Genomic DNA, 22,611 nt, shown 5'->3' with positions numbered 1-22,611 from the left:
CGCGGCGCCTCCGTTCGTCGTCACGCGTACGTCGTCGTCGTCGTCGTCGTCTCCGGCACCGTCGCGAACGAGGTTTGCGGCGTGAAGGGATCGTACGCCGCTGGATCGTACACGTCGTCCGCCAACGTCGGCTTCATCGAGCACCCCGCGTCGGAGGTGTCCGTGCACACGTAGTAATTCGGATCGAGCGCGCTCGGCGCGCTCGCCGGGAGCGCGTTTCGCGAAAACGTATTGGCGAGCATCTTCACGCGCCCGTACGCGAACGCCCCCGCGCCGGCGACGGCGGCGGTGTTATTCGTGAACGCGCTCCTCTGCACCGAGCTCGCGCGATGCCCGACGACGACGTCGGACGGAGACGCGACGTGCACCCCCCCGCCCGCGCGCGTCGCGTCGTTCCCGTCGAACGCGCTCGACGACACCACGCCGCCGCCTCGAAGCGCGGCGCCGCCGCCGCTCGCCGCCGCGTTCGTCTTAAACTCGCACTCATTGATCACGACGTGCCCACCGTCGGCGTACACCCCCCCCCCCAGCCCATTCGCGACGTTCCCCTCGAACGCGCACGATTCAAACGCCACGTACGCCGGCCCCGACGCCGCGACGAACGCCCCCCCCCCTCGCCCATTCGTCGCCGTCGCCCCGCACGATTCAAACGTCACGTTCCGAAACACCACGTTCCCCGCCCTCGCGTCGCTCGCGACGAACACCGCCCCTCCCTCCCTCGCCTCGCACCCCTCGAACGCCGCGTCGTCGAACGATCCTCCCCCGTGCGCGCGTCCAAAGTAAAACGCCCCCCCGAAATCCCCTCGCGCGCCCTCGAACGCCAATCTCTCCACTGTGAGACTCCCACCGTCGACGACGCTCGCCACGCTCGTCCCGTTCGCGTCGACGACGCACCGTCCGTCGCACGCGCCTCGCAGCGTCGCGCGTCTTCGCACCGCGACGCCGCGCCGCGGCCACGCGTCCTCGTCGAGCGTCAGCGTCGTCGCGTTCACCTCGACGAACTCCACGAGCGGATCGCGAAGCGCCGCGAGCAGTTCCGCGGTCGTCGTCACCGTCGTCGCGCGTCCGGTCGACGTCCCGAGCGCGCGCGCGTAGTGATTGTCGTCCCAGGACGCCGCGGCGTACCACGCGGCGTCGTCGCTCGGGACGTCGAGCAGCGCGCCGGCGTCGCGAAGCGCGCGCGAGTCGATCGACGCGTCGACGCGCGCGGCGCTCGAGCGCGCGACGATGGACAGCGCGAGCGCGAGGGCGACGAAGCGCGGCATCCGCGACGAAAAGTGACGATTTGAATGTTTCAGAGATAGCGCGTCGGGCACTTTTACTTAAGCGACGGCGCGACGACGTCGAGGGCGGCGCGAAGGCGAGCGACGATGATTTCAGACTCGCGGACGCACCGTCGCGCGAGATCGCGCGCGACGGCGTAAGGGCGACGGGTCGAAGGCGACGCTCGGCCGGCGCCGGAGAGCGCGCGGTCGCGAAACGCGCGAAGCGTGTCGGGCACCGTTTTGGGCGTCTGCGACAGCAACCACTGCGGGACGCCGCGACCGGGATCGGTGATGAGGGTGTATCGCACGCGCACGCCCGCGCCGGACGCGGCGTCGCGAAGGTGCCAGCTACCGCAGTTGGCGCGCATGGGTCTCGCGCCGGGACTTAACCGACGCGGCTCCATCTCCTTCGTCGTTCTCCACGCGCCCGCGTTGACGTTCGCGCGGGAGTGATCGTCTATCACGATTGTGTACGCGCGATCGCCCGCCACGGGCGCGCGAATCTCGGCGTGATTCCACGTCCGCGTTCCGCGCTTGGCCAAAACCGTCGACCGCCGCACGTACGGCACGAATTCGTCGTACCGCTCGATGTCACAGATCGCCGCCCAGAGCGCGCTTCGCTCGACGTTCTCGAACGTACACGTCGCCAATATCTCCCGAACCTTCCCTCGCGCGTTCGCCCACGCCGGCGCCGGTCGCGTCCACAGCTCGATGCCGTCGCGCGTCGTCGTCAACCGCGTCCACCCGTCGTCCTCTCGCGTCTCCTCGACGTCGTCCTCGCGCGCGCGTTTCTCGTTCGCGCCCGCGTCGTCGACGCGGTCGATTTTTCCTCGCCCGCGCGTCGCCCGTCGTCGCGCGAACGCCGCCAGCGGCGCGGCGCGCGGCGCCGACATGTATTTTTAGCCCACGACAGAGATGCGTTTTTCGACGCGCGATGCGTTTCTCGATCGCGTCCGCGCCGTCGCGCGGTCCGCCGTCGCGCGCGCCGGCGCGCGTCGGCGACCCGCGCGAGACGGCGCGCGCGCTCCGGCGCGCGCGCGCGCGCGCGCGTCGTCGAGTGTCGATTCCGTCGCGCGTCTTGACGTCGTCGCGTCTGACGTCGCCAGACCGCGACGCGACGTCTCGCGTCGCCGGAAGCGCGCTTCCGCGGACGCGCGAAAACGTTCGCGATGTCCACGGCGCTGCGCCGCGCCGCGCGCGCGACGCTCGGCGCGCGAAAGGTGCGAGAGGGATGCGATCGCGCGACGCGCGACCGGTCGCGGGGGCGACGCGAAAAACCGCGCGCGCGACGCGCGCGAACGCGCGACGGCGGTTCGCGATCGCGCGCGACGCGCGAAAGATATCGCGCGATCGAACGACGGGACGGGGGGACGCGCGCGAGGCGCGACGAGGGCGAGCGGCGACGGCGATCGATCGCGCGTGGGGATCGGGTGTGGGGTTTGCGACGCGGCGACGCCGAGGACGTCGGAAGTCGCGCGGGCGGCGAAAAGACGATCGGACGGATGAGACGGGAGCGAATGAGGACTGACGAACGCGCGCGGGGATTGGGTTTTCGTCGACGACGCAGGGCGCGATGCGAATGATGAGCGCGGAGGCGGCGCCGGCGCCGGAGACGGTGCCGGTGACGGTGAACGGACAAGAGGTGCACGTGCCCAAGGGCGTGACCGTGCTGTACGCGTGTGAGCAAGCTGGGGTGGACGTGCCGAGATTTTGTTATCATCACAAGCTGTCGATCGCCGGGAATTGCCGGATGTGCTTGGTCGAGGTGGAGAAGAGCCCGAAACCGGTGGCGTCGTGCGCGATGCCGGTGATGCCGGGGATGAACATCAAGACGACGACGGATCTGGTGAAGAAGGCGCGCGAAGGCGTGATGGAGTTCTTGCTGATCAATCACCCGCTTGATTGTCCGATTTGCGATCAAGGTGGGGAGTGCGAGTTGCAAGACCAGAGTTACATCTTTGGGAGCGACCGCTCGAGATTCACCGAGTACAAGCGCGCGGTGGAGGACAAGGAACTCGGGCCGTTGGTGAAGACGGTGATGACGCGTTGCATTCACTGCACGCGCTGCGTTCGGTTCTCTACCGAGATCGCGGGCGTTCAAGACATGGGCATCACCGGTCGCGGCAACCAAGCCGAGGTCGGGACGTACATTTCCAAGCTCTTGGCGAGCGAGCTGAGCGGCAACGTCATCGATCTTTGCCCAGTCGGAGCGCTGACGTCGAAGCCGTTCGCGTTTTCGGCGCGTTCTTGGGAGCTCGAATCTACCAATAGCATCGACGTGACGGATGGATTAGGAAGTAACATTCGCGTCGACACGCGCGGGAACGAGGTGATGCGCATCGTCCCACGCGCAAACGAAGAGGTCAACGAGGAGTGGATTAGTGACAAGGCGAGGTTCTCGTATGACGCGCTGAAGCGTCAGAGATTGGACAGGCCGATGGTGCGAGGTGGTGATGGAAAACTCCAAGAAACGTCTTGGGAATTCGCGCTCGAGTACGTCGCGGAAAAGTTGAAGGCTGCCGAACCGAACGCCATGCGCGCGGTGGCGGGTAAGCTTTGCGACGCCGAGTCCATGATCTCTTTGAAGGACATGATGAACAAGCTGGGCGCTTCTCATCTCACCCCCGAAGGTTTGCCCGGCGCCTCTGCGGATGTGCGCTCGTCGTACCTCTTCAATTCCAACCTAGTCGGCGTCGAAGACGCGGATTACGTGTTGTTGATCGGAACCAACCCGCGAACGGAGGCTCCAGTGCTCAACGTGCGTTTACGTCGCGCGGTGATCGCCGGCGGCGCCACCGTCGCGAGCGTCGGACCGAAAGCCGACCTTTCCTACCCGAGCCAACACTTGGGTGACACGACAGCGACGCTCGAGGAAGTCACCTCGGGTAAGCACGCGGCGTGCGAAGCGATCAAGGCGGCGCAGAATCCGATGGTCATCGTCGGTAGCGAACTTTTGAGACGTCCGGATGCCAAGGTGATGCTGAAGAAGATTCACGCCATGTGCGATGAGCTCGGCGTCGTCAACGGTGACTGGAACGGTTTCAACGTCCTTCACGATGCCGGTGGCACCGTCGGCGCGCTCGATATCGGCTTCGTTCCGGGAACGTCCGCCTCGGATGCCGTCCCGGCGCAGCTCGTCTACTCGTTGGGCGCCGAGGAGTTCGACGCCCCGGAGGACGCTTTCGTCGTGTACCAAGGCCACCACGGCGACAAGGGCGCGGCGCGCGCCGACGTCATTTTGCCCGGCGCGGCGTACACAGAAAAGACTGGCACCTACGTCAACACCGAAGGTCGCGCTCAAGTGGCCATCGCATCCATGGGGCCCGTCGGCAAGGCGAAGGAGGATTGGCGAATCTTGCGAGCGTTGAGCGAATTCGCGGGTGTGCCGTTACCGTACAACACCCACCAAGCCGTGCACGAGCGTTTGGCTCAAGTCGCCCCGCACTTCGCCAAGGTGGATGAAGTTGAGGCGACTTTATGGATGAACGGCGCGACGTACGCGAACGCAAAAGGCAAAAAGTTGGAGGCGTCGATTCCGCTCAAGAGCTCGGTGGAGAACTTTTTCATGACGGATATCATTTCGCGCACTTCCGCCACCATGGCGAAGTGCACCGAAGCCCGAGAATCCGGCGCGGTATAATTCGTGCTTAACACGTGTAGCAGTCGATTGTAACGATATACTCTTTTACGAGAAAGAAAGATCACGTCAACATATTGCAACATTACGCGCTTTAGTAGATGCGAATGCGATCTCCCGGCGCTAAAGCGTCTGGGTTTCTAATCACGTCGCCGTTCTTATCGATGATCTCCATCAAATCGAGGTTGAAGCAACCCGCGATGGAACACAACGTGTCGCCTTCGACGACCTCGTACACGCCGCGCGGTGTCGGCCCGCGACCGATGAAAGGCGTATCTTCGTCCGGATCGGCGAGTTCGTTGTAAATGACTTCGGGTAAGTCTTCTTCTTCTTCGCTCGCCGTCTTCTTCTTCGCCTTTGCCGTCTCCGATGATTCGCGTCGCGTTTCTTTTATGCGCTTCTTCACCGATTGCGCCTTGCGTCTCGCCTTGTCGCGGTTTTCGGGAAGACCCGCCAGCGCGATGGCGATGGCGACGACGAGAATGGAATTGGGCGACAGCCGCGCCGCGATGTCGCGCACCCAGCGCTTCTTCGCGAGCGCTTTGCCGACGCGATTGTTCGTATCGCGAAGCGCGTCCTTGACGTGATGCGCTTGTTCGTTCACGTTGTGCGCGATTTTATCGCCGGTATCGCGAAGCCGATCGCCGAGTTGATGCGCGACTTCGCCGAGTTGATGCGCGCCTTCGCTGACGCGTTGCTTAATCTCCTCGACGTTGGGGATGTGAAAGCTGCGACGCGGCGAGCCAGGCTGCGACGCATCGCCCCGATCGACATCACGCGCGCCTCCCCCCGACGCCGTCTCGTCGTTCGCGCGTCGATCCCGCTCCGCGGCGCGAAACGCCTCGAGTTGCGCCTCGCGTTCCAGTTTCGCCGCCTCGACTCGCTCGCGTTCAATCCTATCTCGTTCCTTGCGCGCGCGCTTCTCCTCGATCTCCGCCTCGCGCTCCCGTCGTTTTCTCTCGCGTTCTCTCTCTCGCGCCCCGTCGTCGCGTCGTCCGCGCGCGACGACTCCCCGAAGCCACCCCGCGGCGACGGCGGCGACGTTTTCCCGCCTCGGCGCCGGCGTCGCCGTCGCCGTCGCCGCCGCCCCCCCCTCGCCCGCCTCCACCACCGCGCGCTCGCCCCCCCCCCCCTCGATCTCCGCGCGCACCGCCGCCGTCGTCGTCGTCGTCGTCGCGCCCTCCCTCGCCGTTCGCCGTTCGCGACCCCCCCCCTCGCTCGCGCCTCGCGTCCTCGCGCCGTCGCCTCGCGCCGTCACCCGCGCGCACACCCGCCCGACCGTCGCCCCGACCCCATCGTCCTCGCCCACGATCTCCCGCACCTCGCACCACGTCCCTCGCACCACCGCCCGCGCCTCGCCGTCGTCGTCGTCGAGCCTCGCGAGCGCGTCCGCGTCCAGCGTCGCCGCGCCGCGCGCCGCGTCGCGTCCCGACGCGCTCGTCACGAAAATCTCGATCCCCGTCACCCGCGCGAGCGCTCTCGCGTTTTCCGTCGTCACCGCGCCCGAGAATTCCTCGCGAAACATAGTTCGCGGCTCGTCGCGATCGTCGCGCGCCGTTTGAGCCGTCGCCGTCGCGCAGATTCGCGTCGCGATTGCATCGTCATCGCGATCGCCGTCGTCGTCGTTTTCGGACGTCGCGCGCACGATCGGGACGATTCGAACCGTCGCGCCGGGATCGGCGAACACCTCGCCGCGTCCCTCGACGACGGCGACGTCGAGCGCGCGCATGAAGAGCGCGTCGCGGCGCGCAATGGCGATCTCAGATGAAACGGTCGCGCTGTGGCGTCTAAACCCTAACACCGACCGATCCGCGCTCGACCCCCTCTCGTACGAGTCACGACCCATCACACATAAATACCCCAAACGTCCATGCAAACACGTACACAGCGTGCTTTGAAGATTATCAAACCCACCCCGAGCCGGCGTCTAAACCCTAACACCACCTCGCGCGCTCGACCCCCGCTCGTAAGAGTCACGACCCATCAAACATAAATACCCCAAACGTCCATGCAAACACATACACGGCGTGCTTTGAAGACGATCAAAGTACGCCCCGCGCCCCCGCGCGATCGACGCGCGATCGCGCGATCGGCACACTCGCGCGCGCCATGGCCGTCCTCGCGTTGAACACCGGATTGATCCCGCTCGCGGCGCGCGCCGCGACGCGGCGAACCGCGACCAAGCGCGTCGTCGCGCCCAAGGTGCGACCGCGACGCGACCGACGCGACGACCGCGCGCGATCGCGACGAACGACGCGATGACGACGATCGACCGCGACGACGCGCGACGAACGAACGAACGACGGCGACGACGCGCGACGACGACGATCGATCGCGCGCGCGCGACGACGCGCGGACCGTCGCGCGTCGGTAGCGACGTCGACGCGCGTGCGGGCGAACGCGCGCGTCGAGGCACGATCGATCGATCGATCGGGGACGCGGACGGGGCGTATCTTTGCGCGCGGGATTCGCGATCGATCGTGGATAATCGTATGGGGAAACAGTGAGGGGTGACTGACGACGAAGCACGCGCGCGAACGACAGGCGGCGACGACGACGAAGGCGCAGCAAAAAGTGCGAACGACCGCGGTCGCGGCGACGCCGGCGGCGATCGCCGCGCCGGCGTTCGCGGCGAGCGAAGCGCTCGAGCAAGTCGCGCTCGCGGACGTGAACATTTTGGGCGTCATCGCGACGGCGCTCTTCATCATCATTCCGACGGCGTTTTTGATCGTCTTGTACGTCAAGTCGTCGTCCGAGGGTAACGTCTCGGGTGGTTTCTCGCAAGAGTACTACGATAAGTCGAAGAAGCGAGGCGACAAGAAGACGAACGAAGCCGCCGTGCTCAAGGGCAAGGGCTTGGGCATGCGCCCGGAGAAGTAAACGCTCGGTCGAGACGAAGCGCGTTTACGAGTCGCGTTCGTCAGCACGAAGACGCACTCCTGTTAGGTCGCGGAAAATAGCGCGCGTGCTTCGTTTGACTTGAGAATGAACGATCTAGATCGGAGGAGGTGGATGTTTTTAAGAGGACGTACGCCGAGAATTTTTAATCAACGAGAAGCGCATCTTTTTAGTCGACGCGACGCGACGCGCGGTTTGTCCGTCCTAAAGCGTTACTTACACGAGCTACATTTTCAATACGTCGCGCCCGCGAGCGCGTCGCGCAAAGCGTTCCTTTGGTCGTCGCCGAGCGATTTCGGGAAACGAATGTGAAACTTGATCTTCAAGTCGCCGCGCTCGCCGGGGGACTTGCTCAGCGGCATGCCTTCGCCCGGCAACACCTTGACGAAGGTCGGGGAGATGATGTCGTCGACCTTGACGTCCATCGCCTTCCCGTCCAAGGTGTACACGCTGAACGACGTTCCGAGTAAGGCTTCGTTCAAATCAACCTTGACCGTCTTCACGAGATCGTTGCCCTCGCGCTCAAACTGCGGGTGCGGTTTTTGCTCCAACGTGAAGACGATGTCGGCGGCGATCGTCGTCGGGGTTTCGTCCCCTTTCTCCTGAAACGTAATCTTCGTCCCGCTCTTCCACCCGGGCTTAACATCGATCGGAAGCGTCTCTTGCACGCTCTCCTGCCGACCGTTTCGAATCACCTTTCGCGTGACGCTGAAATTCTTTTGCGTTCCGTAAAACAGCTCCTCGAGCGACAGCCTGAGCGTCTGCTCAATCTTCGGCGCCTTCTTACGCTGTTTCTGCGGCGGCTCGCGAAAATCCTGTCCCCCGAACCCACCACCACCCGGCATTCCACCGAACCCAGGATGTCCGCCGAATCCCCCGCCTCCCGGAAATCCGCCGCCTCCCGGAAATCCGCCGCCGAAGCCGCCGCCCCCCGGAAACCCGCCGCCGCCGCCGCCGAAAAAATTCGCGAATATATCCTCCGCGTGCTGCGCCGAGAACCCTCCTCCCGGCATCCCGCCCCCATCTTTTAATCCATCCTCGCCGTACGTGTCGTACAGCTCCTTCTTCTTCGGATCCGACAGCACTTCGTACGCCTCGGAGACTTCTTTAAACTTCTTCTCCGCGCGTCCATCCTTGTCGTCGGGGTTTTTATCCTGCGCTCGCGTTCGGCGTCGCGCGCGCGTCGTTCGGTCAGCGTCCCGCGCGAACATCACCATCATCGAGCGTCGTTTCGCCGTCTCGCGCGCGTCGTTCGCGCGTCGCGCGCGTCGCGCGTCGCGTTTCATTCGTCTTCATCAGATGTCCATCATCGCCGCTCGATCGCTTCGCGCGTCGCGCGCGTCCACGCACCGGGTGCCACTTCATCGCGAGTTTCCTGTACGCCTTGCGCACGTCGTTCTCGTCCGCGCCGCGCTGCAGCCCGAGGGCGGCGTAGAAGTCCTTGCCGCGTCCGCGATTCATGCGTCCCGGCGCGTCGCTTTTTGACGACGCGCTTCGCGTCGTCACGACGCGACGCGATGGCGACGCGCGACGGCGCGCGCGCGAATCGATGCTTTCGAGGGTGTTGCGTCGGCACCGCGCGCGTGCGATTGGACTGCGACGTCGGCGCGCGCGAGGGACGACGCGGAAGCGACGACGACGGCGACGACAGCGTCGCGCGCGGCGACGTCCTGTACGCGGGACCGCTGAGCGTGGTGTTCTACGGGCGCTATCGCGACGAGGCGATCGCGATAAAAAGGCCAAAGCTGCGGACGACGCGCGAGATCGATCGGTACCACGCGGAGTTGGGACTCATGCTCGAGGCGCGACACGAAAACGTGCTGGGCGTGGTCGGCGCGCGCGCGGCGCCGCCGAATTATGAGTTGTTCTTTCCGTTCATGGAGAACGGCGCGGTGGATGAGGTGGTGTATGAGCAAGGATGGACGCCGACGTGGCAGGCGGTGCTGAAACTGGCGCGAGAGGTGTGCGCGGGGTTGACGTATTTACACGACGTCGGCGTCGTGCATCGAGACGTAAAGCCGAGCAACGTGCTGTTGGACGGATCGTGGACGGCGAAGATCGGGGACTTTGGCTTGGCCGAGCGCGAGAGCGAGCTGCGAGCGTCTTTGCAGGCGGCGATTTATTCCACCGAAGACGCCGAGGGTAAGGCGAGGGTGGAGGGGAAATGGATCGCGGGCGAGCACGGCGCGCCGAGCGGGGGGTTTCAGAAGCAGCACATGGTGGGGTCGATGTTGTACATGTCGCCGGAGGTGTTGATGCGACAAGTGAGCGGGTACGGCGCGGATGTGTACGCGTATGCGGTGACGATATGTGAGATAGCCACAGGGACGGTGCCGTTCAGCGATCGGGCGAGAAACGTCGCGCTCGCGCACACCGTGCTCGACGCGAGCTACAACGAACAGGATTTAGCCATCGCCATCGCGAGCGAGCACTTGAGACCGATTTTACCAGGAGAGACCGCGGCGGGGGGAGCGGGCAAGGTTCCCGACGGTTTGAACGACCTCATCACACGTGCATGGGCACCCGTAGAATCGTCGCGACCGCGAATGCCGGAGATCACTCGCGAGCTCGAAGGCGTCGTCGCGGCGTATTGCGCCGAAAACGGCTTGGACGACGTCGCCGCGGTGTGGTTGCCCCCAGCGAACGATCGTGCCGAGGCGGCGACGGCGGCGGCGACGGCGCTCAACGAGCCTTTAGATTGGGAAATGCAAGAGCCAGCGTTTGCGGCACCGAATCCGGAGCACGCGATCGCCGCCGCCGACTTTTCCGCCGGCGTCTTTAGCACGCCCGGCGCGCGCGGCGCAGACAAGATGGAAGATCGTCACATCGTCGTCAACAACCTCGGTGGTCGCGCGCACGCCCATCTTGTCGCTGTGTTCGACGGACATCGAGGGCACGAAGCCGCGGAGTTCGCCATGGTGCACATCGAACGTGCGATTCGAAGCGAGTGGGGCGCTCACGGCGACGACGTCGAGAGCGCGCTCTCCGCCGCGGTGACGAAATTAGACGCCGCGTTTTGCGCGCGTTTCGAGGCGATCAAGGCGAAAGAGATGAGCGCATCAAAAAGTGCGCAACAAAGCAAACGTAATCCAGGCTGCACCGCCATCGTGGGTTTGCTGTGGGGTGATCGATTGTGCGTCGCCAACGCGGGCGATTGCCGCGCGATTCTCTCGCGCGACGGCGTGGCGCTCCCGTTGAGCGTCGATCACGACGCTGAGAGCAACGCGAGTGAGCGTCATCGCATCGAGCGCGACTTTCCAGGGGCATTGCGTCAGCACAACGGCGTTTGGCGCGTCGGAGACGCTGGTGTGGCCGTGACGCGAGCCATCGGAGACGCCGACGCCAAGGCTTTCGGCGTCGTCGCCGAGCCGGAGATGACGACGGTGTCCGTCAATCTCGCCACCGACGACTGCCTCGTTCTCGCGTGTGATGGCTTGTGGGACGTCGTCGATAATCACGATGCCTTGGCGATGATCAAAGACACGGTGAAAGAGCCATCCATGTGTGCCAAGAGACTCGGATGCGAAGCGTTGACGCGCCTGTCGGGCGACAACGTCACCGTCCTCGTCGGCTTTTTGCGAGGCAATCGCACGTGCGAAAACGTCTCTTGGGCGCGCGCGTTTTAGCGACTAGGTAGTATGAGTGTAAAGACCGCATATTTTAGAAAGAAACATGAACCATTGTTATCGTATCATAAAATTCGTTCGCTCTCGGCTAATCGTCGGCGAACGACGCCCTCTCGCCCCCGGCGTCCTTCGCGTCGCGCTCCTCGCAAGATTTACTTGCCGGATTGGAAGTCAACGCACGGCGCACCGGTGATGAGCTTGCACGCACCCGGTCCGATTTGTCTGTTCGGCAAGATTCGCGCCTCGTCCTTGGTCACGTCACCCGGGCCGTCCGTTTGCACGGTCACCACCGGTCGCGGATCGTAAAAGGGTTGCTCGTACTTGCCCGGCGCCAAACCAGTGCCGTTCTTGAGCTCCAAGCCCAGGCGTCCGCCTTCACCGGCGTGCGCCGGACCGGCGAGCAAGATCGCCATCGCCGTCGCGGCGACCGGCGCGACGAACGCACTGTTCGCATCGAAAATCGTCCCCTCGTCAGTCACTCCACATCTTGCGCGCCCCCGTCCCGCGGTTTCTCGTCCGATCGCGCGCGTCCCGTCGCCGCGTCGCGTCGCCGTCGCGCTCGCCCGCCGCGCCGCGCGATTCCCGCGCCGCGTATTTCGACCCATCGTTCGCGCGTCCCATCGCGCGTCGAGCGCGTTCGCGCGCCGCGCCGCGCGCGCCGACGCGTCGACGCGCTTTCGCGCGCGATCCGCGACGTTGATACGCATCAGATAACGTACGCCTCGGCGGACTTTCGCGCGTTCGCGCGCGGCGTTTGACTAGCCGCGACGGGCTTCACGGCGGAGGCGGTGATGGTGAACATTCTGGTGCGGCGTTCGACGACGGGGCGCGCGGGTGTGCGGTCGCGCGCGCGCGGCGTCGCGCGACGCGGGCGCCGATGCGTATCCGGGCGGTTGGCGCGCGGTGATCGGGGCGTCACTGTTTGCGCATACGGGAATATTCGGACATTCGGAGCCAGATGGCGTCGCGCTTCATCCCCGTTCGCGGTGCTCGAATGCGTCTCAAAACGCGGACGACGGAAAAATAAAAAACGATCGCGCGCGCGCCGTCGCGCCGCGTCGGTCCGCGTCGCCGCGGCACACGCGCGCGACGCCGCATCCGACGCCGGATGGCGGTCGACGGCGCGCGCGAGGACTGGACCCGGATCCACGGCGTCGATCAGCGCGCGGCGTTCGTGGAGTTTCGACACGACGCCCTGCGGCGCGCGGACGCGCGGGGGGCGGGAGACGGACCGTCGGCGTCGCGCGACGGCGTCCGCGCGCGGCAGCGCGGGTCGGCGTGCGCGGATTTCGTCGGCGACACGTCGAGCGTCGTGTGGCCGATCGCGCTCAGGGCGTGCGCGCGGTTTTGCGACGCCACGGGGCGAGCGCGCGGCGAGGGCGGCGCGGAGGGCGAGGGCGAGGGCGAGGGCGGCGCGGAGGGCGAGGGCGAGACGCGCGCGAGGACGTGCGCGCGGGCGCGGGAGATGGTGATCACGCGCGAGACGAGGGTGTTAGAGCTCGGGAGTGGGATCGGAGTGCTGGGAATGGTGCTCGCGAGGCTCGGGGCGGCGCGGGTGACGATGTCGGACGCGAACGTCGGGTTGTGCGAGGCGAACGCGAACGAGGACGGGGCGAAAAATTTAGAGACGAAAACCTTGCTTTGGGCGCGAAAGGACGGCGAGTGCTGGCGAGAGGTTTGCGAGTACGGGGACGCGCTCGAGGCGAGCGGTGGGCTGCCGCACTTGATCGTGGGGACGGATTTGTTGTATTCGCAGACGCGGGAAACGTTTAGCGCGCTCGCGGACACCGTGGCGCGGTTGTCGGACGAGCACACAGCCATCGTGATCGGGTACGAGGATCGAGGGGATTGGGAATCACTCGCGACGTTTTGGGACGTGTGCGAAGAGGCGGGATTGTTCGGCGAAGCCGTGCCGTTTTCGGACGACGACGCCGACGACGATTTGTTGTTGATTCGTCTGCGAAAGGAAACGACGGATCGCATCTAGTCCACGCGCGCGGCGCGTCGGAGGTATAGCGTAATGTACTAGTTCATAAATTTTACACGGCGCGAGCGCGCGGGCGAATGAATAATGAATGAATGAATGAATGAATAGATGAATGCGAGCGCGCGCGCGAACGAACCCCGCGGCGGAATTCGCGCGTCGACGCGTCACCCGTACGCACGTCTCCGAGCACACCGTCGAGACTTGCCTCCGGTGCGCGCGGGATCTGTCGTGGCGATGAACGCCGCGATATCACCCGTCGTCGCCGCGCTCGAGTTGACGAAATCGACGCGCAGGCGATAGTCAAAACCGATACCGATCGATTCGTCGTCGTCGATCCAATCATCGTCGCACGTCTCGAACACGACCCACGCGCTTTCGCCCTCACCGACGATGGCATCGACGACGCGCCAACTAGCGCGTCGCGCATCGTTGGTTCTCGCGAATTTCCGCACGAGAAGATTGATCGTCTTTGCGGAGTCGCCGTCGCCGATCGGCTGCCTCTGCCTCCGCCGCCGCTTTTCCAGACGAACCATCGTTTCGTTCGTCGCGAGCGCGTACGCGCGAAACACGCGATCGAGCGCATTTGGCGCGCGCACGTGCACGTCTCCAGGGACGACGACGCGAGTCACGCGCGTGACAGCGCGCGAGAGTTCACTCGGGAGCGCGACTCGCCGCGCGCTCGCGTCGAAAACGTTGAACGTTTCGTTGTCCTCCCGACGCGGTTTCGTCGCGTACGCCCGTTTCACGGCGTGCGTGCCGTCGATCATTGTCGCTAAGACGAGCGCCAGGACGAGCGCGGGCGCGGGACGAAGAAATCTTCGCGACATGGCGCGTCGAGGTGTGTCTCGACGTCGTCGAATCGGCGCCGATTCGACGCTACGGCTTGGCGAACCAGTGCTCGATCGCCGCGGACGTCAACACCACGACACCATCGTCGTCTTCGGCGTAAGACAACATCAAACTTACGTCCCTGGCCAAGGTTTCGATGGAATCACGAATTTTACCGCGACCAACACCGACGCGGACGTCGCCGACGCGCAATCGAGCGGCGCGGCGATCGCGAAGCGTCTGCAATAGACCCAAAAACGCGACCCGTGCCTCGGCGACGGAGTACTCCTTGAGATTCATCGATGCGATATCGTCCCAAGTTTGCGTGATCTCGGATTCCACGCTGACGCAGCCATCGATGGCCAAGGTGAGACGCTTGACGTCGATGGCTGAATTCGGCGAGCCAAGCGCCAAGACGTCCTCCACGACGGATTCCGTGAGCAGGGATAAGACGGCGTTGTTCGGACGGACGTTGAGCGCGCGCATGTCGGCGTACACTTCTTGCACTCGCGATATGACGTCACTAGTTCCTCGGGATTTGTTGTGCCCGGCGGCGCGGACGACTTCGAGCATCGTTTGTAGCGTGCTTGAATCCGGCGCGACGTCGAATTCGTTTCTCATGGTCCAGTACGCGTCAATCGCACCGCTCAAGTCTCGCACGCTAGCGTACGCACGCATAAGCGCGGTACAACTGTGCACGTTTGGCGCAGATCCACTAGCGCGCATGTCCGCAAAGATTTCCGTCGCCGCGGCGACATCGCCGCACAGAGCGCAGACGTGTAGCGCCGCGCTCCACATCTTGCTCGTCGGCTGAATTCCTTCTGTGCACGCGGTCACAATCAACGTCCGCGCTACCCTCACGAGCGACTCTTCGGAGTCATTTTCAGCCTTTTCATCCCGTCGACGGTCTATTTTTGCCGCCGACGCGCACGCGCGTAGGGCGGCTAAATACGTCACGTCTGTGGGATTGACGCCGGCGGCGCGCATACGATCGATGACGGTCAGCGCGAGCGCTGGGCGTCGATCTTGCGCGCACGCTTGAATAACAATATTGAACGTCCGTACTGGGACCGTTTTACGCCTCACCATGGCGTTCTCACGAATGGCGTCCTCTAGCAGGAGCGCCGCGACGTCCACGTTGACGGGATCGTCGCAATACGACTTGATGAGATAAAACCAAAAGTCATCACCGACGGCGATTTTTTCCTCACCCGAACGCAGCCACTCTTCGTAGAGCTGCATTGTTCCTTGTCTGTCGTATGTTTTGTATCGCACGATCATCATACACTGCCACACCCTCGATCGAACGCTGTCGCTTTGTAAGTGCCCGTTCCAACGTAGACGGTCTTGAATATCCTCGCAGACGTCTGCGACGCCGGCATGCGACGCCAATTCAATACCAACCATGAGCGCCTCTAAGCTCTTCAAGTGTGTTTTTACCGTTTGCATGACGCGATGCAAATTGTCTCTGCGTTTACTCTTAGAAAGTGCGTCATCTGCGGGTGTTTCACTCAGCGCGTCGTACAAGTTGATGTACGTCTGCGCGCCGAGCGGGCGAACGCCTGAGGATTGCATGCGAGTGAACATGCGAAGTGCGAGCTTAAATCGCTCTTGCTTGTTTAGCATATGCATCACCTGCGCGTAAGCGCGTTCCACTTTAGCGCGCTCCTTCGCGTTGCGCGCTTCGACCATCTTCAAATCGTTTGCGCGGCGCTCCAATTTCATCACCGCATCCGAGGACGAGGCAGACTTCTTGCCAGAAAACGCGGCGGCGAAAGCCAAAGCGCCGAGAGAACCGGATTGCATGAAATCCAAAGTTTCTAAACGGTCCAATAGCGCGATTGCCTCGTCCGCCTTGTTCATTCCCGCGTACATGCTTACCGCGTACGACCAAGCGGTGCCGCCGAATTTCACGCCGTCTTCGAGGGCAACCTCAAACAGTTCAGCCGCCGCGTGCGCCGAGCTCGGCGTTGCTGCAGAAAGTAGCGAACTCACGCAATACTCCGTCGCAAGTGCGAAATTATTCGCCGCTTTCATTTGCTTGTGGTCACGTAATAAATCGTACGTCACTCGCCTCGCCAGTCGCTCGTCGTGCGAGTCGTTGCACAGCCGACACGCCGCCGTGTACGCGCGTTGCACCATGGGCGTCATCCATCGACTCTTCCATCCCTCGTCGTTGCGGAATTCGTCTCGAAATGCATCGTACGCTCGTAAGAATTCATGCACCGCCGTCGGTCGCAAACACCGCGCTTCTAACAACGCGCAGTGCGCCTCGCATCGCCTCTTTGCGTCGCCCCGCGCGCGTTCAAAAATCTCCCCCCAGAGTCTCTCCGCATCATTCTTGCGCCCCGGTGTCCACGCCAATACCTTTGCCATCTCTACCGTTACCTCCCCACCACCATCGTCGTACCCTCGCGCGATGCATTCCTTATAAATAATCTCGCATCCTCGCGCGTCCCGTCGTCTCGCCAGCCGTCGCGTCAAATCTACCGCCCCACTCCCCTCGAGCGCCACGAGCGTCTTCCGCAAATCTTCCGCCGACCAAACGCGCGCAACGCTCGCCCACAGCGCGGGCGCCCATATCACATCGCTCAATCGCGCGTTTCTCGCCTCCGCCAACCCTCGCGCGTGCGCCAACGTCGCCGCCGCGCTCGGCGCCGCGCCTCCGTCCCGCTCGAGTAAGAATTTCGTGAACGCTCTCCGCGCCTCTTTCTTCGTTCGCGCTTCCGACGCCTTGACGACTTCAAACGAACCACCCACGACGTCTCTCGCCGCGTCCACGTCCGAGACGTCGCGTCGCGCGTCGTCAATCGCGCGCGCCGTCGTTTCGCTTCCGCGCCCAAGTCGACGTTCGCGCGTCGCGCGCGCCGTCCTCCGCGACGGTTTCGCGCGCGTCGCGACGCGCGCGCGCGTCACGCGCGCGCGTCCGCTCGTCGACGGCGCGCACGCGCACCGCATCGCGCGCGCGCACGCGGGAAGTGCGGATAAAGTTGGAATTCTTCCGCGACGTCTCGTCAGAGGACGAAGACGCACGCATTTTGCGACGCGCGTTCGCGTCGAACGCGGGCGCGCGCGCGCGTCATGGGCGTCGTGAACGTCGCGCGCGATGCGATAAACGCCTCGGCGACGCTGTTGACGCCGACGCGCGCGCGCTGCGACGCTCAAGCGGCGTTTCCCGTGCGTTTGAGCCCGAGCGATGGGGCGCTGGTGACGCATAAAATGGACGCATGGGACGCGCTGCGCGCGCTGGCGCGCGAGTCGCGGCTCGCCGTCGTCGCGAGTGAAGTGCAGTGTTCGTTTTTGACGGACGCGTACCCGGACGAGGCGCTGAAGGAGTACGCGATCGAGAGGAAGACGATCGGGTCGACGCTGACGGCGAGCGCGTGCGCGTGGCGGGCGGTTCGATGCGCTGTCGTGGCGTTTCAGAGGCCGGTACAGGAGTGGTTGAACGAGGTTGACGCGAGGATTACTAAGGAAACTGAAACGGGCGAGCCGAGCGAGCTGCCGGAGTTTGATTACATCGAGCCGACGAGGGCGGCGTGGTGGGCGTTTAAGCGCGATTCGGTGGTGGCGGCGACGAGACGGATTTTGGAATATCTCGTCGTCGGACGATCGAGCAAGCGCTTGAGCGCAAAATTGTGTAAAGATATAAGGTACAGCGCGAGACGAAAGGCGCAGAGGGTGAGTTGGGAGCGCGGGTTGGGGAAATTCGCGCAGGCTGGGAATATGTTTCGCACGGTGACGCTCGCCAACGCCATCAACGTTTCGGGAGAATTCGTCGTCGACGTCACCTTAGCGTCGTACGAGGCTCGCTGGTTGCGTCGTCGATCGTCTAAAGCGTCGTCTCGCGCGATATCTCGGGCGTGGCGGCGCGCGTTGCTTCGAGCGGCGTGCAAAGCTGGCTCGGTGCTCGTCGGCGGCGCCGCCGCGTGCGCCGCCTTCACCTTTTGTCGCCCGCGCGGCGCGGGACCGCGCGTCGTCAGCTGGGGCACCTACGCCTCCCTGACCGCGGGCGAACTCGCTGGTGGCATTTTCATCGCTCCCACCGTCTTCGCGCTCGTCGCAGACGCGAACGTCGAAGAACCACCGCCCGCGATTCACTAGCTCTGCCCGCGAGTTGCAAAACATTCTTCGCGCACGTTTCCCTTGTTTGGACCGCGCACGCACGATCGTCGACGCGATAGTATTACGTATAATTATTAAACATGAAAACGCGATATATGAAACGCGATATATATAAAACGCGGCAGCGCTGCGCCCGGGGCGATCCTTAAACTGTCGCGTCGAGCCAGTGGGGCGCTTCGGTGTTCTTCTTCTCCGGGAACCCGGTCATGAAAAAGTCAACGACGATCGCGGCGGCGCCGCCAGCCATAGGAGCGACCCAGGCAATCCAGTGACGGTCCCAGAGAATCTTCGTGGAGACGACTGCGCCGGGTGCGGCGCGACCCTTGATGCGAATGGAACCCGCGCACGCGGAGGCGAAACTCCTCGCGGCGTTAATCATGCCACCGCTGACGGAGCCAGTGAACAGCAAGCACACATAATATGCAAAACCGATGAAGATTGAAGAGAAGAACGCGCTCTGCTTCAGCGAAGGGTGCGTGGCTTGCACGATGGTCACGAGGAACAGCCAGTTCGCGACGGTTTCGCAGAAGAAGACGCGTCCGGCGTTCGCCTGCCCCCAGTACCCCAAGGTGGCGCCGACGTATCCGGTGGGATCGTTACCGCCCGCGACCCAAACGCACGTCCAACACACCCCGATGAGCGCACCGGCGATCTGAGACACGATGTTCCCGATCATTTGCTCCACCGTGATTTTCCCGGTGGCCATAAACGTCACCGACACGCTCGGGTTCATCTGCGCCACCGTTTCCTTTCGGAACGCGTACGTCAGCAGCGTCACGACCACCCCGTACGTCACCGCCGTCGTGAACCCGTTCCCGTACATCATCTGCACCGGCACGCACAGCGCCACGTACGTCATGGTGGCCACGAATTCGATGATGCACCCTCGCGCGTTGATCGACTTCAGTCCATCTTTCGCGTACGTCGGGCGTTTCACCGCCATCTCGCGCGCGGGCATGATTATACTTTTCCCGTCCGTTCGCTCGCGCGTCTCGCGCGCGTCGCCGTCGTCGCGCTGTGCCGCGCGCCGACGCGGCGCGCCGAAAACGACCGACCGACCGTTTCGGACAGCTGGCAACGCGGTCGGTCGGACACATACTCTTAAAACCACGTTCCGTACGCACGAAAACGCGCATATAATTCCCACGAAACCCCATGTCGAGACGATCGCGGAGTCAACGTGGCGGCGGCGTCGCGAATGTGACGCCGCGAATGTGATCGCGCCGTCACATTCGCGCGCGCGACGTCGCGCACGCGCGCACTCGACGCTCGAGCGCGAGCGACGCCGCGAGCGACGCCTCGAGCGACTCGGAGGGGGGCGAACCCGCGACGAACGCGCGAGGACGCGCGAAATCGACGCGCGAAATCGAAATCTTAAATCTTTGACTCTGGACGAGACGCGATGGTGCAGGGAACGGTGTCGTCCGTGGGATTGCCCGCGGGATGGCAGGAGGTGCACGCGGAGGGGAAGGTGTATTATTGGCACATGGCGACGAACGTGACGACGTACGATCGCCCGACAGAGACGACGAAGGCGGAGAATAAGTTTGGATATCTCGGGCACTCCGGGGCGTCGTTCACGCACTTGGGCGCGGATGATTCGTACGGTGCGGAGGAGTACAACGCGCCGCCGCCTGACGCGTACAGTCGAGGGAAAGGACTGGAGCTGAAGGATTTGGGGTACGGCGCGACGGAGAGTGGGAATGATTTTCGAAAGAGGCACGAGATTAGCGTGCGAGCGCCGCCGGGGCTGACGGTGCCCGATCCGATGATGAACTTTGACGCGGGACCGTGGCCGAAGCCGTTGTTGGACGCGGTGAAGCGCGCGGGATACACCGAGCCGACGGCGATTCAATCGCAGTCGTGGCCGATCGCGTTGCAAGGGTACGATATGATCTCCGTGGCGAAGACGGGGAGCGGGAAGACGGTGGCGTTCTTGTTCCCGGGTTTGATGCACATCGCCGAACGCGGTAATGGGCGCAACGCGCGAGGGCCGATGATGTTGGCGCTCGCGCCGACGCGCGAACTCGCGACGCAAATTCAAGAGGAATGCATGAAGTTTGGCTCTTCGTGCGGCGTCGGGTCGGTGTGCTTGTACGGGGGCGCGCCCAAGGGGCGTCAGCTGCAGCAGTTGCGCAACCGTCCGCAAATCTGCATCGCCACCCCGGGTCGCTTGAACGATTTGTTGGAAAGCCGCATGGTGGACATGTCTTCCGCGACGTACGTCGTGCTCGACGAGGCCGATCGCATGCTCGACATGGGTTTCGAGCCGCAAATTCGCAAGATTCTTCAACACGTCCCGGTGGACCGCCAAACGCTGTTTTTCACCGCGACGTGGCCCAAGGCGGTGATTCGCGTCGCGACCGCCATCTTGACCAACCCGATTCAAGTCAACATCGGCGACACCGACCAGCTCGTCGCGAACAAGGACATCACGCAAACCATCGAAGTTTGCTCCGGGTTCGAGAAGGAGAAGCGCCTGATGGAGATTTTAAATAACCCGCCCGAAGGTTGCGATCCTCTCAAGGCGCTCGTTTTCTGCTCCACCAAGCGTATGTGCGACCAACTCGGTCGATCCGTCGGTAACTTGGCCGGGATCATTCACGGCGACAAGGAACAGCGCGAGCGCGACTGGATCTTGAACCAGTTTCGCCAAGGTCGAACGCCCGTGCTCGTCGCCACTGATGTCGCCGCGCGTGGGTTGGACGTCAAGGACTGCAACTTGGTCATTAATTACGATTTCCCCAACCAAATCGAAGACTATGTCCACCGTATCGGTCGTACTGGTCGCGCCGGCAAAAAGGGCTGGGCGTTCTCGTTCATCGACGGCGGCGAAGGCAACATGGCTCGCAAGCTCATCCCCATTCTTCGCGACGCGAACCAAATCGTGTCGCCGGAAATTGAAGAGATGGCGCGTTCTGCCGGGTTCGGTCGCCCCAAGGGCGGTCGTCGCGGTGGTGGTGGTCGTCGCGGCGGCGGCGGCGGCGGTGGCTACGGCGGCGGCGGCGGCGGCTACGGCGGCGGCGGCGGCGGCTACGGCGGCGGCGGCGGCGGCTACGGCGGCGGCGGCGGCGGCTACGGCGGTGGTGGTGGCGGCTACGGGGGAGGCGGCGGCTACGGTGGCCCGCAACGAGGCGGCGGCTACGGCGGCGGCGGTGGCGGCGGCTACGGCGGCGGCGGCGGCGGCGGCTGGGCTGGTGGCGGCGGCAGTGGCGGCGGAAACCCATTCGGATCGAGACCGTATTAAATAAATAACGGGCGAACGAATTGATTTACAGCTGGAAATCGGAAGGCGGAGAACCCGATCGGATCACATTGTTTAGTAGCGAACGAACGCGCGAGATGATACGAGAGATGACTTTGGCGTGTTATTGAACCACATACGTATGTGCACTTCGTGGTTCCCTTTACGCGCCTTCGAGTCGTCTCCCTCACCCGCGCTCTTCGTTCGCCTCGCTTTCTGATCGATCATCCGTCAGCGATTCCGGCACATAACGACTACAACGATAAAACTACTCACATTAACTAACTTCTGAGGATCTCACGCGCGTCCTCCAAACCGCGCGACGCCCGCGTTCGGACATCGAGCGATTGACCCGCAAACACTCACTCACGACGACCGCTCGATGCCCCAAACCGATGCGATGTACTCGTCTCGCCCGGACACCGCGCGATAGAACCGATATCTATTCGGGTTCTTCAAATAATAATCTTGATGGTATCGCTCCGCCGGCCAAAAAGTCATCCCGCTCGCGTCCACGACTTCAACTTTAATCGGCGCCCCGAACACGTTCGCCCGTTCGAGCTCTTCCTTTGACTTCTCCGCCGCCCGCTTCTGCGCGTCGTCCATCGCCCAGATAACCGGGCGATATTGTTTGCCCGCGTCCACGAACTGCCCGTCGTCTCTCGTCGCGTCTATTTGACGCCAGTAAACGCTCAACAACTTTTCATAACTCGTCTTCGCCGCGTCGTACACCACTCTCACGCTTTCGACGTGACCAGTCTTTCCCGATCCCACGTCGCGATATCGAGGACGCGCCACGTCGCCACCGATGAACCCGCTCGTCACCGCGCGCACGCCGTCGAGCGTCTCGAACGGCGCCGTCATGCACCAAAAGCATCCTCCCGCGAACACGGCCACGGCCTCGTTCGCGCCGACCGCGGGTAAATCCGCGGGTAAATCCTCGTCACCGGTGATGAAACCGAGGTCGTGCGCGGCGTCGATCGCGAGCGGCGCGGCCAGGG

At 63.7% G+C, this 22,611-nt stretch overlaps 15 protein-coding genes across 15 annotated transcripts; 6 read left to right on the top strand and 9 right to left on the bottom strand.

Annotated features, from left to right (window-relative positions):
* Positions 1–20: 20 nt before the first annotated feature.
* OSTLU_17510 (predicted protein) lies at positions 21–1,265 on the bottom strand (the record flags this gene model as incomplete). Its single annotated transcript, XM_001420545.1, has 1 exon — positions 21–1,265. The coding sequence occupies one exon, from the start codon at positions 1,263–1,265 to the stop codon at positions 21–23; it is 1,245 nt and encodes a 414-aa protein (XP_001420582.1).
* Positions 1,266–1,318: 53 nt separating this feature from the next.
* Positions 1,319–2,158, bottom strand: OSTLU_93506 (predicted protein; the record flags this gene model as incomplete). The annotated part of the gene is made up of 1 exon (XM_001420544.1): positions 1,319–2,158. One exon carries the CDS (start codon positions 2,156–2,158, stop codon positions 1,319–1,321), a length of 840 nt encoding a protein of 279 aa, XP_001420581.1.
* A 689-nt stretch (positions 2,159–2,847) lies between these two features.
* On the top strand, positions 2,848–4,905 carry OSTLU_39049 (predicted protein; the record flags this gene model as incomplete). Its single annotated transcript, XM_001420710.1, has 1 exon — positions 2,848–4,905. One exon carries the CDS (start codon positions 2,848–2,850, stop codon positions 4,903–4,905), a length of 2,058 nt encoding a protein of 685 aa, XP_001420747.1.
* A 145-nt stretch (positions 4,906–5,050) lies between these two features.
* Positions 5,051–6,631, bottom strand: OSTLU_17508 (predicted protein; the record flags this gene model as incomplete). The annotated part of the gene is made up of 1 exon (XM_001420543.1): positions 5,051–6,631. A coding segment is annotated over one exon (1,581 nt), but the record flags the coding sequence as incomplete, so codon positions are not given.
* A 376-nt stretch (positions 6,632–7,007) lies between these two features.
* On the top strand, positions 7,008–8,227 carry psbM (putative psbM, PSII-M, photosystem II polypeptide, typically encoded in the chloroplast genome). The gene is made up of 2 exons (XM_001420709.1): positions 7,008–7,104; positions 7,447–8,227. Exons 1-2 carry the CDS (start codon positions 7,012–7,014, stop codon positions 7,780–7,782), a joined length of 429 nt encoding a protein of 142 aa, XP_001420746.1. The 5' UTR covers positions 7,008–7,011; the 3' UTR covers positions 7,783–8,227.
* OSTLU_26706 (predicted protein) lies at positions 7,008–9,261 on the bottom strand (the record flags this gene model as incomplete). The annotated part of the gene is made up of 3 exons (XM_001420542.1): positions 7,008–7,104; positions 7,447–8,954; positions 9,151–9,261. The coding sequence occupies 2 exons, from the start codon at positions 9,259–9,261 to the stop codon at positions 8,034–8,036; spliced, it is 1,032 nt and encodes a 343-aa protein (XP_001420579.1). The 3' UTR covers positions 7,008–7,104; positions 7,447–8,033.
* A 56-nt stretch (positions 9,262–9,317) lies between these two features.
* Positions 9,318–11,426, top strand: OSTLU_51117 (predicted protein; the record flags this gene model as incomplete). Its single annotated transcript, XM_001420708.1, has 2 exons — positions 9,318–9,901; positions 9,953–11,426. 2 exons carry the CDS (start codon positions 9,318–9,320, stop codon positions 11,424–11,426), a joined length of 2,058 nt encoding a protein of 685 aa, XP_001420745.1.
* Positions 11,427–11,578: 152 nt separating this feature from the next.
* On the bottom strand, positions 11,579–11,839 carry OSTLU_26704 (uncharacterized protein; the record flags this gene model as incomplete). The annotated part of the gene is made up of 1 exon (XM_001420541.1): positions 11,579–11,839. The coding sequence occupies one exon, from the start codon at positions 11,837–11,839 to the stop codon at positions 11,579–11,581; it is 261 nt and encodes an 86-aa protein (XP_001420578.1).
* Positions 11,840–12,534: 695 nt separating this feature from the next.
* OSTLU_93505 (predicted protein) lies at positions 12,535–13,413 on the top strand (the record flags this gene model as incomplete). The annotated part of the gene is made up of 1 exon (XM_001420707.1): positions 12,535–13,413. One exon carries the CDS (start codon positions 12,535–12,537, stop codon positions 13,411–13,413), a length of 879 nt encoding a protein of 292 aa, XP_001420744.1.
* Positions 13,414–13,474: 61 nt separating this feature from the next.
* Positions 13,475–16,617, bottom strand: PPR6 (pentatrichopeptide repeat (PPR) protein; the record flags this gene model as incomplete). Its single annotated transcript, XM_001420540.1, has 1 exon — positions 13,475–16,617. One exon carries the CDS (start codon positions 16,615–16,617, stop codon positions 14,290–14,292), a length of 2,328 nt encoding a protein of 775 aa, XP_001420577.1. The 3' UTR covers positions 13,475–14,289.
* A 705-nt stretch (positions 16,618–17,322) lies between these two features.
* OSTLU_17503 (predicted protein) lies at positions 17,323–18,345 on the top strand (the record flags this gene model as incomplete). The annotated part of the gene is made up of 1 exon (XM_001420706.1): positions 17,323–18,345. The coding sequence occupies one exon, from the start codon at positions 17,323–17,325 to the stop codon at positions 18,343–18,345; it is 1,023 nt and encodes a 340-aa protein (XP_001420743.1).
* Positions 18,346–18,413: 68 nt separating this feature from the next.
* On the bottom strand, positions 18,414–19,363 carry OSTLU_25291 (MIP family transporter: water channel). The gene has a single exon (XM_001420539.1). It carries the CDS (start codon positions 19,322–19,324, stop codon positions 18,512–18,514), a length of 813 nt encoding a protein of 270 aa, XP_001420576.1. The 5' UTR covers positions 19,325–19,363; the 3' UTR covers positions 18,414–18,511.
* Positions 19,364–20,074: 711 nt separating this feature from the next.
* OSTLU_47095 (predicted protein) lies at positions 20,075–21,373 on the top strand (the record flags this gene model as incomplete). Its single annotated transcript, XM_001420705.1, has 1 exon — positions 20,075–21,373. A coding segment is annotated over exon 1 (1,239 nt), but the record flags the coding sequence as incomplete, so codon positions are not given.
* Positions 21,374–21,685: 312 nt separating this feature from the next.
* OSTLU_26698 (predicted protein) lies at positions 21,686–21,846 on the bottom strand (the record flags this gene model as incomplete). The annotated part of the gene is made up of 1 exon (XM_001420538.1): positions 21,686–21,846. Exon 1 carries the CDS (start codon positions 21,836–21,838, stop codon positions 21,686–21,688), a length of 153 nt encoding a protein of 50 aa, XP_001420575.1. The 5' UTR covers positions 21,839–21,846.
* A 148-nt stretch (positions 21,847–21,994) lies between these two features.
* OSTLU_10418 (predicted protein) lies at positions 21,995–22,504 on the bottom strand (the record flags this gene model as incomplete). The annotated part of the gene is made up of 1 exon (XM_001420537.1): positions 21,995–22,504. A coding segment is annotated over one exon (510 nt), but the record flags the coding sequence as incomplete, so codon positions are not given.
* Positions 22,505–22,611: the final 107 nt, after the last annotated feature.

This window comes from Ostreococcus lucimarinus, chromosome 12, assembly GCF_000092065.1.
Source record: "Ostreococcus lucimarinus CCE9901 chromosome 12, complete sequence".
Classification (NCBI taxonomy): domain Eukaryota; kingdom Viridiplantae; phylum Chlorophyta; class Mamiellophyceae; order Mamiellales; family Bathycoccaceae; genus Ostreococcus; species Ostreococcus sp. 'lucimarinus'.
The sequence above is the reverse complement of the archived record's forward strand: the minus strand, read 5'-3'. Positions and strand labels throughout refer to the sequence as shown.

Bases quoted from the DNA above. Each gene is read 5' to 3' on its own strand.
- OSTLU_25291 (XM_001420539.1), bottom strand. From the start codon at position 19,324: ATGCCCGCGCGCGAGATGGCGGTGAAACGCCCGACGTACGCGAAAGAT.
- psbM (XM_001420709.1), top strand. From the start codon at position 7,012: ATGGCCGTCCTCGCGTTGAACACCGGATTGATCCCGCTCGCGGCGCGC. The intron at 7,105-7,446 runs GTGCGACCGCGA...CGCGAACGACAG, and splicing joins AGCGCGTCGTCGCGCCCAAG to GCGGCGACGACGACGAAGGC.